The 15,267-nt window shown below is 52.5% G+C and overlaps 2 protein-coding genes and 1 long non-coding RNA gene across 11 annotated transcripts; 1 reads left to right on the forward strand and 2 right to left on the reverse strand.

Annotated features, from left to right (window-relative positions):
• Positions 1 to 190: 190 nt before the first annotated feature.
• On the reverse strand, positions 191 to 4,259 carry LOC122388650 (probable E3 ubiquitin-protein ligase MID2). The gene is made up of 8 exons (XM_043379885.1): positions 4,187 to 4,259; positions 3,532 to 3,690; positions 3,103 to 3,218; positions 2,504 to 2,589; positions 2,120 to 2,202; positions 1,138 to 1,226; positions 658 to 891; positions 191 to 445 (listed from the first exon to the last, which is right to left on the reverse strand). Exons 2-8 carry the CDS (start codon positions 3,587 to 3,589, stop codon positions 191 to 193), a joined length of 921 nt encoding a protein of 306 aa, XP_043235820.1. The 5' UTR covers positions 3,590 to 3,690; positions 4,187 to 4,259.
• A 1,675-nt stretch (positions 4,260 to 5,934) lies between these two features.
• LOC122388667 lies at positions 5,935 to 8,333 on the reverse strand. Its single transcript, XR_006257845.1, has 2 exons — positions 8,034 to 8,333; positions 5,935 to 7,053 (listed from the first exon to the last, which is right to left on the reverse strand). It is a non-coding gene; the product is annotated as an uncharacterized LOC122388667 (long non-coding RNA).
• A 128-nt stretch (positions 8,334 to 8,461) lies between these two features.
• Positions 8,462 to 14,704, forward strand: LOC122388668 (probable splicing factor, arginine/serine-rich 7). Of its 9 annotated transcripts, none has more exons than XM_043379942.1 (4): positions 8,462 to 8,741; positions 8,963 to 9,048; positions 11,475 to 11,957; positions 13,181 to 14,704. In XM_043379942.1, exons 3-4 carry the CDS (start codon positions 11,502 to 11,504, stop codon positions 14,501 to 14,503), a joined length of 1,779 nt encoding a protein of 592 aa, XP_043235877.1. In that variant the 5' UTR covers positions 8,462 to 8,741; positions 8,963 to 9,048; positions 11,475 to 11,501; the 3' UTR covers positions 14,504 to 14,704. The 9 variants fall into 9 exon arrangements, with proteins under 9 accessions (XP_043235877.1, XP_043235879.1, XP_043235875.1 ...); XM_043379944.1 differs by having other exon boundaries at positions 8,555 to 8,627; XM_043379940.1 differs by having other exon boundaries at positions 8,569 to 8,613; positions 11,472 to 11,957.
• The last annotated feature ends 563 nt before the right edge of the window (positions 14,705 to 15,267 follow it).

Genomic DNA, 15,267 nt, shown 5'->3' on the forward strand with positions numbered 1-15,267 from the left:
CCGCGAGCCAGCGTCCCTACTGACGCGGGATCGGTATCTCGTGGCCCTGGTCAGAGCGGGGCCGACAGACCAGACAGGCAGATAGACCGGTAGGACAGACAGACAGACCAGCAGCAGAGGACGCCACTGCCGTGTCGACACCGCCGCCGTCTGCTCTCTGCGGCCCATAGTCCGTCCCCATCTGCCCACATTAACCACAGGCCCTACCCTGGGTTGACGCGCCGCGTCGCGCGCCGCGTGCTCTCCCAGTTAACCGGCGTTGGTGGCGGCCAGCAGCCAGTGTCAGTGCCGCTGTCACTGCCCACCCGGCCCGTGTCAGTGCCGCTGTGACGGTGCAGGGCGGCAGAGCCGGCCCAGGACTGACCTTGATCGCCCAGCGGAGTCGTCGCAGAGTGCCCTGGGCGCGCTGAACCGCCTCCTCCAGCTCCGGGCGGCGCCGAGCGTTCTGTCGGCCAGACGCCATCGGTCGGGTCAGATCAGCAGGAGGGACACATCGCCACAGGCTAATATAGCGGCTGCATGAGCGCCGACAGGTCCGCGCTCAGGCCGTGCAGATACAAAAAAGCCAAAGTGTGAATATAGTGGACTGTCCCGATGCTCACGTTTGACATGCATGATACGACTTTGCCTTTACTAGCCGCTCGTCGCCCAGCTCACCCTATCGCTGAGCGGCTCCACGGTGTGGCCCTTGTGCTCGCCAGAGATGGAGCAGTGCGAGCACACGGCCACCTCGTCGTCGGTGCAGTAGTACTCGAGCGGCCGGCCGGCGTGTAGGGGGCAGCACCGGGCGTCCGCCAGGGCGGCGCCACTGTCGCTGCCGCTGGCCACCGAGGAGCCGGGCGGCGCCGGCCGGGACACGTGTCGAGACAGAAGCTTCGACGCACGGTGAACCTGCAGCGGCCAGAGTGACATGCATGATTCCAGCCAATTTATATACTGAATCATGACCATTTACCGTCATAAGCAACTTTAATTGAAGAGATCTAAGCCTCTGTGGGAATACAAACAATGTGAGAACATGAATGAGGCAAATGAAGTTTAATTCAAGTGACATAGATGAACGCAAAATAGGACATGAACAGTGATCATATCATCTTCCCAGGAGGGAGAAGTAGCGGCAGCACAGGATTGGCTTACCTTTTGGAAGCAGCCGGTGCAGAATCGCGTGTCCTCGCATTTGGCGCAGAGCAGGGAGCCGTAGTTGGATCCGCACTCCTCGCATTTCTCTGTGAACGTGACACACCTCCGTCATCAGCTCTGCGTGGGAGCACAACACACTAACTACTCCTATGGAAGGTGGTCGCAGCGGAAAGGCGGCGCCGGCAGCCCTGGATCGTCTGACTGCTGACCGGGATCCCGTGTCCCCAGTCGCTCGTATGTAACACGAGGACGGCGCGGGACGGCACGGGAGAGGGGGGCTGGGGCGGGGGCAGTGACCGCTCCGACGCCCCGACACACAGCGCCGGCGCCGCGGAGACACCCGATACCGAGACTCGGCACCGTGCGGACTGCGGGGCCCGTCCCCGGGCGCCGCGGTACCCCGATCCCGTTCGCCGGCCGCTGGTGTGGCGCTGTGCGTCCTGCAGCGTTCTGTAGCGTGGTGACCCGCCCCGGTTCGACCGGGTGGAGTCAGGAGTCGCCACTGCTACCGAGCCTGCCAATCACCTGGGCGTGGCTGATGGCACCAGGGGCCGGGTACCGGGCGGGCCGGGCACCATACTCCAGCCCCTACCCCGCGGCTCTATCCCGCCTGTGTTATCTTATCGTACTGTCCTGGTCATTCAGGTGGGTCAGTGCAATCACACGAGCGATTCGGCATAGTATACCCCCAGCTGCATCGTACCTACAGTCCAGGTCAACTAGAAGTGCAGAAACTGTGCATACCGTAAGGTGGGGATATTTGAGACAGTGGGGCTATTTGAGACAGTATTTAAGATTGCTACAAAATAGAAACCACTTAAAATGTATTCTTAATTTTTTGATCAGGCGATTTACTGCTCGATTCCACACCTCCCTGAGCAAAAATATCACACAAAAATCAAACGATCTTCATTTTATAACGATTTTGAATACTGTCTCAAATAGCCCCACTGTCTCAAATAGCCCCACTTTACGGTACCTTTTTCAGACAGAGTCGGTTTGACAGTCTTCTCCGGCACCAGCTGTTTGGTCTTCTTCGCCGTGACAAAGGTCAAAGACTCTCTGGAACAGATAGAAACACACAACATCACTCCCAAGCTCACCGTCGCAGAATTTCCCAAATGTGTCTGCCCGCACAGCTAGAAATAAACAAAGCGATCCGACTACAAACCAGCAGTACATACGACAGCTGTAAGCCACTGCATCTGTACGCTTATTGCGCCCACACGCCTCCGCGGTGCTGAGGTGCCCTCCTAAGCCCCGCCCCGCCCGTCCCGCCGCTGCTGAGAGTGTCCCGTCCCGTCCCGTGTCCCGTCCCGTGTCCCGTCCCGTGTCCCGTCCCGTCCCATCCCCGGGCACCTACTCGTTGAGGCGCGGCCGGACGTTGAGCACCAGGCAGCCATTGATGAAGGCGTCCGGTGGCAGAGTCTTGTCCTGCACCACCGTGATCTGACGGCAGAGCGGACTCGTTAAAGGGAAATACGGGCTGGTCAGGGGGACGGGGTGCTCAGAGGGGTACGTGGGCTCGTCAGGGGGACAAGCTGCTCAGAGGGGTGCGTGGGCTGGTCAGGGGGACGGGATGCTTAGAGCGGTACGTGGGCTGGTCAGGAGGCAATGGCGTGGTAATCTTCATAAATCCTTGAAAAAAAATGTCAGTGCAGACAACATGGTGAACATGAAGCCCCTCAAACGGGCTGATGGTCGACTCTCAATACCTCTACATTTTGACGTCACAGAGAAATGTAAGCACCAACCCTGTTGCCGGGGTGCCGACGGTAACCACCTGCTCAGAGGTTGTGACCCCGCCGAGTCCCGCCGTGTTGCACCTGTACGTTTCTATCGCAGACGTACAGTGTACAGTTACACGCTGTACCCCGCCGAGTCCCAATACGCGTCTGTCGCGGCTGTTCACGCAGTGTCCCCCCCCCCCCCAGGGTGTGTACGCGCCTGTCGCGGGCGTACCTGCTGACAGAGTGGACAGGGCATCAGCGGCGACTTGGCGGCGGCGGCACGGACGCACTCCTCGCAGACGCTGTGCCCGCAGTCGAGCAGCACGGGACACCGCTTCTTCAGCTGGTCTGCAGCGACAGACGGCGGGAGGGGGGGGGGCGTCAGACCGAGCACCAGCCTCGTGCACCGAGCACCCGTAAACCGTCAAAGGGCAGCTGGGAACTTTCGGAAAATAGCGGGCAATGACAATTACAACGATGTGCACCAAGAGCTTCTGCTGAGAGTCGTCAGTACTAACTGATCAGTTACCCCTTAAATTAGTGCTAGAAAAGAAACAGAAATGATCCAGGCCTAGTCTGGCGAAGTGAAACGCAGTGGGTGTTTTGGATGCGACGGGCGCAACAGTTGCTCATTTCCATGGGCTGACGGCTGTTCACGAACCTTTCGTGGCGAATCCCCTGCCGCAGCCCTGACATGTGAGCAGCTTGGGCGGCGTCATCTTGCCGACCACTGCTTCTCCTTAGGACTGGAACAGCCAGTCACAGATCCTCCTAACGGACTGTATCCTCCCAGCGGCAAACGCTGAGTACTGACTCTAGCCTGTCAGTGATGGGCCAGTGTTAGTCATCTCCACATTCGACCTATAAAAAGTGAGAAACATAGCAAATGTTTTTGCAAAACTAAAGCATCTCAATCTACAAAATATATGTTGCTGTCATAAAAAGACTTGCGACAATGGTTACCTATGATTAAATATCAGCCCACCAGACCTTAAAACTCCCTGTAGCTGCTTTGCCACCTCGCTAAATTTATTTGAACTAATGAAATTTAGTGAAAGGCCCTGCTTTCCAGCCTGCCAGGCATGCGACCCCATCGAAACACACCTCATGCGTGCAAACCCCAAGCTTTGCAGTGTGAGTGTTTACTAAACACTTTAAAACTCAACCAAACAATGTAGTTATAGCATTATCTGAAAGAGTGGAAAAAAGCCTTAATCTAAAAACAGGCCTTATTGTTATAGATTTGCCTTGCAAACCCCGCACGGCGCACAGTCAGGCGTCAGTCGTCACAACTTACAGCGACGTTATTTCCTCACCTAAGCCCAACTCCAAAGCCTAAGCTTAAGGGTCTCACAGCACCAACACGAAATCACACCGCCCGCGACACGTGACAACCCAGGGTATATTGAGTGAAGGGTAGGACGAACTTTGGTAGGAATTTCTAGTATAACTACTAGAAAACCTACTATATGTGGTCGGGACTAGCAATAACTTAGTTCAAACTAGAATATGGTAGCGCTTATGGTTGGCAGTCGTGACGCGCATGTGACATTCATTTATTAAATTTCTTAAATAACAGGTTTTAGGGGCCGATTATGGGCAGATAGATTCAATTAGCTATTAATAATTGATTATGCAAACATTCAATAATCTACATCATTCAATTCTAGCCGAAATTACGCGGCGCTCCCAGGATTCGAACTCACGACCCTCGGATCCGTAGCCCGATACGCTACCGACTGCGCTACCGAGGACCGCGCGCCGACGATCGGAGAGCCGGATCGCGGGTGCTGGCGTGCAGAGAAATCTTTACCCTGTACGCCGTAGAAGATCGGCTGGGTTTCGTGAAAAATGGTAGAGGAATTGTCGAAAGAAAATTCATCGATCTATCATTTGAGACTAAGAACCATTGATTCCTTCAAAGGTTGACCGAGATATCGCTCGCCGAAAACAGGCCATTTAACATGTAAACCCTATGGGCTGGTAGGAAATGTACGCCGTGGAGCAGCAGTGCTACCAACTAACTTCGGCGGGGGCCGTGACAACCCACGCGCGCAGGCAACGCGCAGGGTCGCGCAAGGCCATATAACCAGGTATGGTCATCAGGCTTTTTTTTACCGTCCCCCTACCGGGCCCGAATGACGTCACTGGGATGGTAACTCGCCGGCCGCCGTCCGTAGCCATTATGGAGGACGGACGTTTAAATACGTTTTCAGCGGATTTTAGTGCAGTTTTGATGTCCGATGCAAGGCAGAACGGTGTGATGTTTCCTCAGTGAAGCAGATCAGGACCAGCTGTTACTCGAACCAAAGATTTGGCGACATTATTGGGATCAGACCGAGCCAACGTGCGCCCCGCCGGTGATCCGGCCAGCACATCGGCGGCTCTCTCGTAGATGAAAATCGCCATAGTTTTGCGCCAGGCTTCGGAGTCAATGGATTTCTGGTGACTCTGACTCAAACCGCGACTTCCAAAAACCAACTCAGACTCCGACTCCGGGCTGGGTAATCAACTCCGACCGACTCTAACTCCGACTCCGCAGCCCTGCCAGATCTGCGGAGCGGCCAGGGCTGCGGAGTCGGAGTCGGAGTCGGTCGGAGTCGACAGTTGTGACCGGAGTCGGAGTCGGAGTCGACTTTAGAAACCCGAGCCGGAGTCGGAGTCGGAGTCACCGAAAATATGTCGATTCCGCAGCCCTGCTAGGTCTGCGGAGTCGGAGTCGGGAGTGGGAGTCGGTCGGAGTCGACAATTCTGCCCGGAGTCAGAGTCGGAGCTGGTTTTTTAAAGCCGGAGTCGGAGTCGGAGTCGGAGTCGCCGAAAATCCATCGACTCCGCAGCCCTGGCGGAGCCGATGGATTTTCGGTGACCCCGACTCCGACACGGTTTCCAAAATCGACTCAGAGTCCGGTCAGAACTGTCGACCCTGACTCCGACTCCGCAGCCCTGGTTTTGCGTCTATTTCGCCCCATAATTAAGAGAGGTGTGAACTGCACAAACCGAAATTGTACCGTAACACAAGTATATGTACACATTCCAAACTTCTGACTGGAACGAACCAAATGCGTACACAATATACCGGTTTATGTCATACCATAAATCGTAGTTATAAAAAACCATATTGGACAGATTGGTAGAGGACAAATAAGGCACAAGCCTAATCTCTTGCGACTTGAGTAGGTACAATAAAATGCTCCGAACTGTCGGAAAGTTGTACAAGATGTCGCCTCTCCAAACACAATGTGCCGATTGACTCCGCGACAGCCAGGAACCGGGCAACATAACACGTGAAACAGAGCGGTGGCACCTCAGCACAGGCTCCCCAAGCTCGTCAAGGCGGCGAGAAAGGTCCGGCAAGTCGGTAACAGGTTCACCACGGCAGCGACAGGTCAGGCAGGTCGGCAGCAGATTCACCAGGGCGGTGGCAGGTGCGACAGGTCGGCAGCAGGTTTACCAGGGCGGCGACAGATCCGGCAGGGCGACGGCAGTTTCACCAGGGCGGAAGCGTAGACGCGGCGGCAGGTCCGCCGGGGTGGCAGCAGGTCCAGGGCGGCCGCAGGCTCACCAGGGCGGCGACAGGTTCGGCAGGGCGACGGCAGTTTCACCAGGGCGGCAGCGTAGACACGGCGGCAGGTCCGCCGGGGTGGCAGCAGGTCCAGGGCGGCCGCAGGCTCACCAGGGCGGCGACAGGTTCGGCAGGGCGACGGCAGTTTCACCAGGGCGGCAGCGTAGACACGGCGGCAAGTCCCAGGGCGGCTCAGGCTCGCCAGGGCGGCGACAGGTCCGGCAGGTCGTCGGCAGGTCGGCCTCAGCAGCAGGTAGTCAGCACTAGCAGATTCTCGGGGCAGCCCTGGCTGAGGTGGGATGTCATCAGAAACTGCACGTCTGGGTGCCGGTGTCGGATGTCGTACAGACCACGCAGCGAGGCTTTACTGCGCAGCACGCCCTGCTGGCAGCGCAGGAGTGTCGGCAGCCCAGCGGGTGCTTTCGGGTCGCCTTCCTCAACTTCCTTTCGGAAACTGGCGCTCGCCACTCAGGGAGTCGGGCGACGTCTCCAAAGCTGGGAGACAGATGCTGAAGTCGATATGATGTGATTTTATGCCCTCAGCTCGGTGCCAGTCATTGTGTTGTTATGTGCAGGTAGCCACTCCTCGCCGTCCTGCACGCCAGAGGACCAGCCCCGGACCTGCAAAACACATTACCAAGTTCATTAACACAATACAACATGAAAAAATTCACTAAGCGATGGCAAGCAAAAATAATCAATGCCCAAAGGTGCCTTTTCTTCGATTGCCTTTTCTATGTGCTGATATGAAGCCTCAAAACTACCATTTTATATTATGTATTGATTGCAGGCCTGACTCAGAATTCAGTTGAATTAAGCAAATAACACAATTTTTCATTATTATTTTGAATTTGGGTCTGGCATTACTGTTCCATGCACAGGTGCGTCTGCGTATAAAATCATATGAAGCAAATGCATTAGGTAAATAGTCTCAACAAATAGAAATTAGTAGTAGCACAGGTGGTATAAATAGAAACCAATATATAGACATTAGACAAGGATGAGCTTGTTTAGTTAGCAAATGTCAATGATATAACATTTACATAAACAAGAATGGGATTTTCAGTAATAACTAATAAGCATGTCAGAAATCCTTTTAAATTCAATTTTGAAAGTTTAGATACAGATTATAAAATCTGGCAACAACTAATATTGAAAAGAAGTAACAATGAGCTTCAACTTTGCACAAAAGATGTGCCAAAATTTTGGTGAGAAATCACTTGCGCTGAATTTTGAGACCCGAAAGCCCCTGGGCCCTGACACATCTGACAGTGAGTGAATTTTTTTCCAGTCTGGGAGGTAAGCATAGATTGATTTGTTATTTGATACTATTTAATTTGACAAATAAGTTGTTATTTTCACAAAGCATTAAGATTTATAGAAACTAACCACTTCCGATCCGAAACAATTTACAACTATTCCATCTCCATTCTCCTTCTCATTATGTTTTAAACAATGCTAAGGTATTTTACAACTTAATATGAGATTATCATACTCCCTTTGAAAGCCAAAAATGACAAAAAACGTTAAACCGGGTTGAACTGAAACGTGGCTGATCTGCCTATGATACTCATGCTTATACAGTTGAATTAATTGAATACCTGAGCTGAACTGCTGAAGCTGGTCATTCTTCATGATCTCTGAGACGACAAGTGTGTGAATGCCACTTATGTATATGCTTTTCCGATCTTCAAACACATAAAAAGTGATATTATTATCAAATAAACAATATTCAAACTCCGTATAACAATACACGCAACGGCTGGAAAACACTGCGCCGGTGCGCCAGAATTGACAGCATCGCCTGAATCTCAGCGACCAATCAGCTTTCGACCATCCCAGTGACGTCATATTGGCAGCATTTGGTAGCAATTTTCCTCCTATGGCCCGGTAAAGGGACGGACCCCCGCGTGTTACCGCTTCCGAGCGCTGTTCGGCGGCCGGCTAGCGCGCTAGCCCGCGCACACATACGTGCACGTTGCCCCGGCAACGGGCTATTGACCAATGAGAAGCGCGCTACGGGGGGCACAGGTATATGAAAAATCGCAGTGACGTTGCACTTTCCTCGCTTCTCATTGGTCAATAGCCCGTTGCCGGGGCAACCAGCACGTATGTGAGCGCCGGCAAGAGTACTAGCCGGCCGCCGATCAGGGCCCCGGTAACACCGGTAACACCAAGGCGGTAACACCAATGCAGTGCGCTAAAATAGCATTTGGCTTTTTAGATTTAGTGTCGTCACAAGATGAATAATTTCTTTAAAAAGTTACTCTGAATCATTCTAATTTCTAAAATATAGTTACCGAAGTAGTGTAAGTACAGATTAACGCCTATTTTCAACCTGAAATTAATATAAGATCATAACAAAATGAATATTTAAGCGAGTCGGTCTCTTTCAAAAGTCTGACGTCATTGGTACTATTCACCTTTTTTCAATATATAAATATGCGAATCCTTGAAAAACTCATGCGTTGGTTTTCGTGCCGGAATTTTTTTTCACATTTGTTTACTTGTGTCGCCTTGCTTGTGTCAGGTTTCAGATCGCTCTGATCCAAGTAGTATCTATGACCGTGGATCCAAGGGTATTCTGATCCTAGCAGCAGTCGCCTATTTAATTCGGTGAGTTACGTGCCAGGTTATGTTAGACCTATTTCATTGGTGTTACCCTGATGGGGGAATTATGCCTATGTTTCCAATTCAATTGCTTAATTGCACCAGCATGGAAATTGTGACTAATATTCTGAAATGTGTTTCACTTAAATTTATAGGCATTGCTCATCAATTTTGCAATTCTAAGACATTGTGCTATTGTTCTTTCTTCGAACTTTGTCTACGCATTTTTTCCAATCTTTTTTATTCATTGTAAGCACAAATGTTCATTTCCCTATGCTCATTTTTTTTAAACACCTTTCCAACTTGTTTTGCCTAACATTTTTTTTCTCTCAGTAAATTTCAAGATAAAGCCCAAATAACATTTCAAGGATACATTTTTCATATTGTTACATTATTTAGGACATCCTGAATCCAAAAATGATACTTCGTGTCTCACAAATGCAAGATAAAGGTAAAACAATGAAACCTGACCTAACCCTACCTACAACCTGCAAACCTACCAACTTTTAGCCCAACACAACCTACTCCCTTGAAACAGAACCTAAACTTTCTGCCGTTGCATATTTGTATCAACTGCACTGTAATTGCAGTTTGGACCTTATCTTGACAAATACTGAATATTGCTCAGAGGTTCAAACAATCATTTTCTCCTAAAAAAGTAAGCTAACCTGACCTAATGGCTAACCTTACCTAATGTAACATTTCCTTACCTGATGCAATGGGTGGTTGGATGGGTTAACCCGCGCCCTGCTGGGGGTGTTTGAACACCCCCCCCTTGTCGTTTTTCGCGAATATCTCAAAGTTTTTGGTACACCTTATCATACATCAATTCTACACATGTTGTGAAAATTTCAGACCAAGGTCATTCAAGGTCAGGTCACCAGGTCACTTGAAGTGACCTCACCTCATAAAAAGTTTCAATGTCTGTCATAGCTACACCGAGTAACCGATCGCTTTGAAACTTTCAGAGATTGCTAAAAGCAATAGCATGTACAAAATGCATATCTCAGAATTTTGATATCGATGACCTAAGGTCAGGTCAATTTTGCGACCTCCCCATTATAAGTCAATGGGAGAAAATTGAAATGCGCCTATTTTGGACGAAAGACATTATAAACACTCCCAAACACTGAATTACAAGTGGTTTAGACACACTGAACATGAAAATGGTGTCCGTGATCCCTGTTTATGCCCTGAGGTCATCTTAGGTCACGAATGGTATCTAGCAGTTTTTCGCAAATAACTTTTGATAGAGGCATGCTAGAGCGATTAAAACGCCTTAGATGTGTTCAGCTCGACGACACGGATCGACTGATATGCAACATGACCCTTTCCGGTCAGGTCATGACCTTGACCTGAGGTCAAATTTTCAAGTTGACCTTTCAAGGTCAAGTTATAGTTCATTCGATGCGTCTTGACGAGAGGAACACGATGCCGGTAAAAGTAAGCTCGTACAAGGCTTGGGTCAAAAGTTATTGCAGAAAAACTGTTTCCGAAAAAAAATCGGCTATTTTTGCAGTTTTTGCCCCCTGCAGGCAAAACCGTTGACGTTAGGTCAAATGTGAGAAAATTGCTCAGAAAGAGCGTTAATAGGGCTATCGAATGCGCTTTTCCGCGGCGCTGTAGCTCTATTGGTTTCCGAGTTATGCGTTGGCTTCTTTGAAATTGTCGACATTCGACCTGGAAATCGGCGAAATTTTGCCTTCAATGACCTCTGGTGACCTGACCTTTGACCTGACCAAAAAATTGACCGAAGTGATTTCCTCATTATTTTTGACGCTCTTTCGAACGCCGCCTTCCGCGTATCGCTACGTGGCCCAGGAGCCGAGTTAGAAGGGGGGGGGGGTGTTCAAACACCCCCCCCCCCCCAGCAGGGCGTGGAAATCCAGGACCCCCAGCCGGGCGCGGTTTGAACTTTAAAGTGTAGAAGTCCAAGCAAGTGAAGATAAAACACAATCTAACCTGATCTTATCTTACATTACCTACTAATTGTCTAACTTACCACCAACCTCCAACCTACTTCAGACCTTTTGTATAATGTTTTGTGTATAAAGTGTCATAGGTATTGATGTGTGATCTCACAAGCTTAAAAGGATGTCTCATTTTGCCAATTTGTCTAGTTTTAGAGGGTGCAAAAAGAAGTCACCAAAGCAAGTGATTTGTGCTAGTTGCAGGTCAAGCTACCTGCTACAAACTGCTACTTCAGTTCAAACAACCAATTTTAAAGTGGTACCTATATTTCTTTTAAGCAATGTCTCATGTCATTCTATTTTTTTTTTTTTGCACACTTCGGTAGGACGAGTAAACTAAATGTTGCTGGCTGTAATGTTAGATTGTTATTTATCTCTGTAATCAGTAATGTGGTAATTCATGCCCTCACCCGGTCGGTACTCGCCACTGGCTGACGCGTCCCTGCGGTCCTCCGGCAGCAGCAGCGGCAGCGGCGTCAGGCGGCCACCATGGGGGGCTCGCGGGTGATCCGGGTCACCAACATCGCGCCGCAGGCCACCCGAGACCAGATGCAGACGCTCTTCACCTTCGTCGGCAAGGTGGAGGAGATCAAACTGTACCCGACCATACGAGACGTGGCCATTCCGGTGGCGTCGCGCGTCTCGTTCGTCAAGTTCGTCGACCGCGACCATGTGGGCATCGCGCAGCACCTCAACAACACGGTGTTCATAGACCGGGCGCTGATCATCGTGCCGTACGACAAGCCCGACATCCCGGACGAGCACTCGGCCATGCAGGCGCTGGTGCAGTCCAACGGCGCGCTGGGCGTCACCAACGAGCAGCAGCTGCCGGCGCACGTCTCCAACGTGGTGGACGGCGCCTACTACATCACCAAGGACCCGACTTTCGCCGAGCGCGGCGTCCCAGAGTACCCGTCGCTGCCCTGCACACTCGAGTACGGCCAGGTGAGCACTGATCTGCATCCGGGAGTACAAACAACCGAGCTGTACCCTGCAGTACGGACAGGCGAGCTTTATCCTGGAGCAGGAGCTGTAGCCTGGAGTACTGACAGATGAGCACTAAGTTGAACCCTGGGGTACAGGTAGGTGAACTGTACTGAGTACGGACAAGTGAGCGGTACCCGGGAGTACGGACAGGCGAGCACTGAGCTGTGCCCTGGAGCAGGCATGTGCATGGATCCGAGTGATGGATCTATGATCTCAGTGGATCTCGAAGCAAACTGCAGGTTAGAATCTATGATCCCACCGGATCTGGCGTGAAAACAAATTATTCCGTATCTATGAGTTCATAGAAACTGACGATAAACCGAGAACATGGATCTATGATCTGAGCGGATCCCACCATGCACAACATTTGAAACCAGGTTTCCAAGTATTTCTATAATTTATATGTCAATAAGTGCCACAAAACTAAGGATTGGGACGTGCAATCACATAAAATCACTAAGAACGTTTTTGAGTTGCAACAAGTGATTTTTTGGAATTTCCGTGTTGTCAAAAAAGTAAACGAGGATCTATGATCTCACTGGATCTAGAGGAAATCTTGAATCGGATCCATGATGCCCACGGATATCTCGATAAATTAGAGATCTGGATCTATGACCCCGTCTGATCCGAGATCAGGATCCACTGGATCAGATCCCGGATCCATTTTCTCGGATCCAGGCACATGTCTGCCCCGGAGTACAGGCAGGTGAAATGTGCTGAGTACGTACAGGTGAGCGGTACCCTGGAGTAGGGACGGAGAGCACTCTGAATTTGGCGATTTTGTGGGTACGTTATTTCGATTGTGAGCATACGCTTTTGTAGCCAACTTCATTTCATTCATTCTTAATTATATGAGAGCAGTGATTCAATGTTTTATTAGACCAAACACCGGTTGTTTCTTGTTGTTTTATTATTTATCGTCTACTCAATCGTAACGCTTGTAGAGCGAAGTGCCAGCCCGTTACCGGCGGCCGAATTGGCCCTGACCGGCCATAACTCCCACGCTCGCAGTTGCCCTGGCCGGCCATAACTCCCACGCTCGCAGTTGCCCTGGCCGGCCATAACTCCCACGCTCGCAGTTGCCCTGACCGGTCATAACTCCCACGCTCGCAGTTGCCCTGACCGGTCATAACTCCCACGCTCGCAGTTGCCCTGACCGGTCGCTGTGCTGTGCTCCCCAGGTGGAGGAGATCCGGCGGACCGTGGTCGTGGGCAACCTGCCGCCCTCCGCTGACGCCGCCAAAGTCATGGAGTGGCTGGCCGACGCCGGCGAGGTCAAGTACGCGCGCATGTGTGGCCGCGACACGGACGAGTCGCGCGCGTGTCTGATCGAGTTCTCCGAGCAGGCGTCCGTCATCCCGGCGCTGCTCAAGTCGGGCCAGCAGATGGGCGACCGCGCCCTGGCCGTGGCGCACGCCAGCGTCGGCATCGCCAAGCCGCAGATCAAGACCAACGAGATGGCGCAGCGAGAGATCGAGGAGGCGATGCGGCGCGCGCAGGAGCAGCAGAGCCTCATCTCGAGCACCATGCAGCCGGTGACCTCGTACATGGACGAGGCGCGCCGCAGCCGGTCGCGCGACCGCGGCGGCCGGCGCCGGCGCAGCAGGTCGCGCGACAGACGCCGCCGCTCGCGGTCACGCAGTCCGCGCCGGTCGCGCAGCCGCTACTCGCCCGGCCGGCTGCGCCGCTCGCGCAGCCGTGACCGCAAGTCGCGCTCCCGGCGCTCTCGGTCCCGCTCGCGCGACCGGAGCCGGCGGAGCAGGCACCGGAGCCGCTCCCGTTCCCGAGACCGGTCCCGGCGAGACGATAAGGAGCGGCGCGGATCCTCCCGGGACAAGGATAGGAAGAGCGACAAGGACAAAGATCGCAGTCGGGACAAGGACAGGAGCCGAGACAAGGACAAATCAGATAAGTCCAGGTCAAAGGACTCACCAGAGAAGGACAGGAATGCGAGGGAGAGCAGCAGGGCCGACTCGCCGGCCAAGGAGAAGTCCTCCAAGGAGTCGTCGTCGCGCGCCCGCTCCCGTTCACGCTCGCCGGCGAAGAAGCGGTCGCGCTCGCGCTCGGCCGACCGTCGGCGCAGCGGACGCGGCTCGCGCTCCTCGCCCTCTCGCCGCCGCTCCCGCTCGCGGTCACGTGACCGGCGAGCGCGCCGCTCCTCGCGCTCTCCGGGCCGCAAGAGGTCGCGCTCGCCGGGCCGTAAGCGGTCTCGCTCGCCGCGCGGCAGCCACTCGCGCTCAGCGCGCTCACCGGAGCCGAAGCGCCGAGAGCGCAGCCGCGACCGGGACAAGGAGCAAAAGCGTGACAGGGACCGGCGCGACAAGGACCAGCCCAGGTCGGAGAAGACCGACGCCAAGGTGTCGCGCAACTACGACGAGGAGGAGAAGGGATTCGACGAGGACGTCAAACGGTCGCCGTCCCGCGAGACGTCGCCCGCTGAGCGGAGGGCCAAGGAGGACCGGGCGCCGCCGGCCGGCGGAGACGACATGGACATTTCCGAGTGAGACTGTACGGACGCGGCGACCGGGCGCCCTCGGTGGTCAGTCGCCGGTCAAACCGGAAGCATTCGCATCCCTCAGCGAGGGTAACTATGGCGAACGCGCGCGCAGAACCGTCTGCCGACATCCCGAGAACATCGTCACTCCGATTCGCGATAGCCGTGATGTTTCACCTCTTGTATATATAAATAAAACGGCGCCACCGTTCGCATTGGTCTCGCGTGTGGAATTCTTTTTAGACTCCATATCGGCCGGATTCGGATTTTTTATAATTGATAACATTGGGTGTAGTGCCGACTATGATTTCTGCGTCTCACGTCGCGTAAACCCAATCCGTGAGACATAAAAAATCATCTCAGGTTAGCAAGAGCATAAAGTGTTCTCTCATCTTGGGCGCATGAAAGGATTGGAAGACCTGAGTCACTAAGGTCCTATGTTATGAATGGCGTAAATAGAATATTACAGGAACACTGGATAGTTCCGCAACAGAAAAATCAAAGAGTAGTTTATAGGCATTTTCTTGTTTCTACAGTTTCCTCCAGGTAGAGGCCATGGCCGTTGCGGTCTGACATTCGAAGACAATCGCGCGAGGAGCAGCCAGACTTTATCCAGTCTCTTCATCTGGCATCGTGCTTATCCGGGTAACTTCGATCACTGCAACACAGGCCCTCGAGGAGTTTCCATTATTTTGCATTATGCAGCAAAGTGTTGTTACTTTGACGTGACCGTTTTTCAATGCGTTTTCAATTAAGCTCCGGCAACGACCAGTT

Source organism: Amphibalanus amphitrite, unplaced genomic scaffold (genome assembly GCF_019059575.1).
Source record: "Amphibalanus amphitrite isolate SeventyFive unplaced genomic scaffold, NRLGWU_Aamphi_draft 000330F_arrow, whole genome shotgun sequence".
In the NCBI taxonomy this organism is placed as follows: Eukaryota; Metazoa; Arthropoda; class Thecostraca; order Balanomorpha; family Balanidae; genus Amphibalanus; species Amphibalanus amphitrite.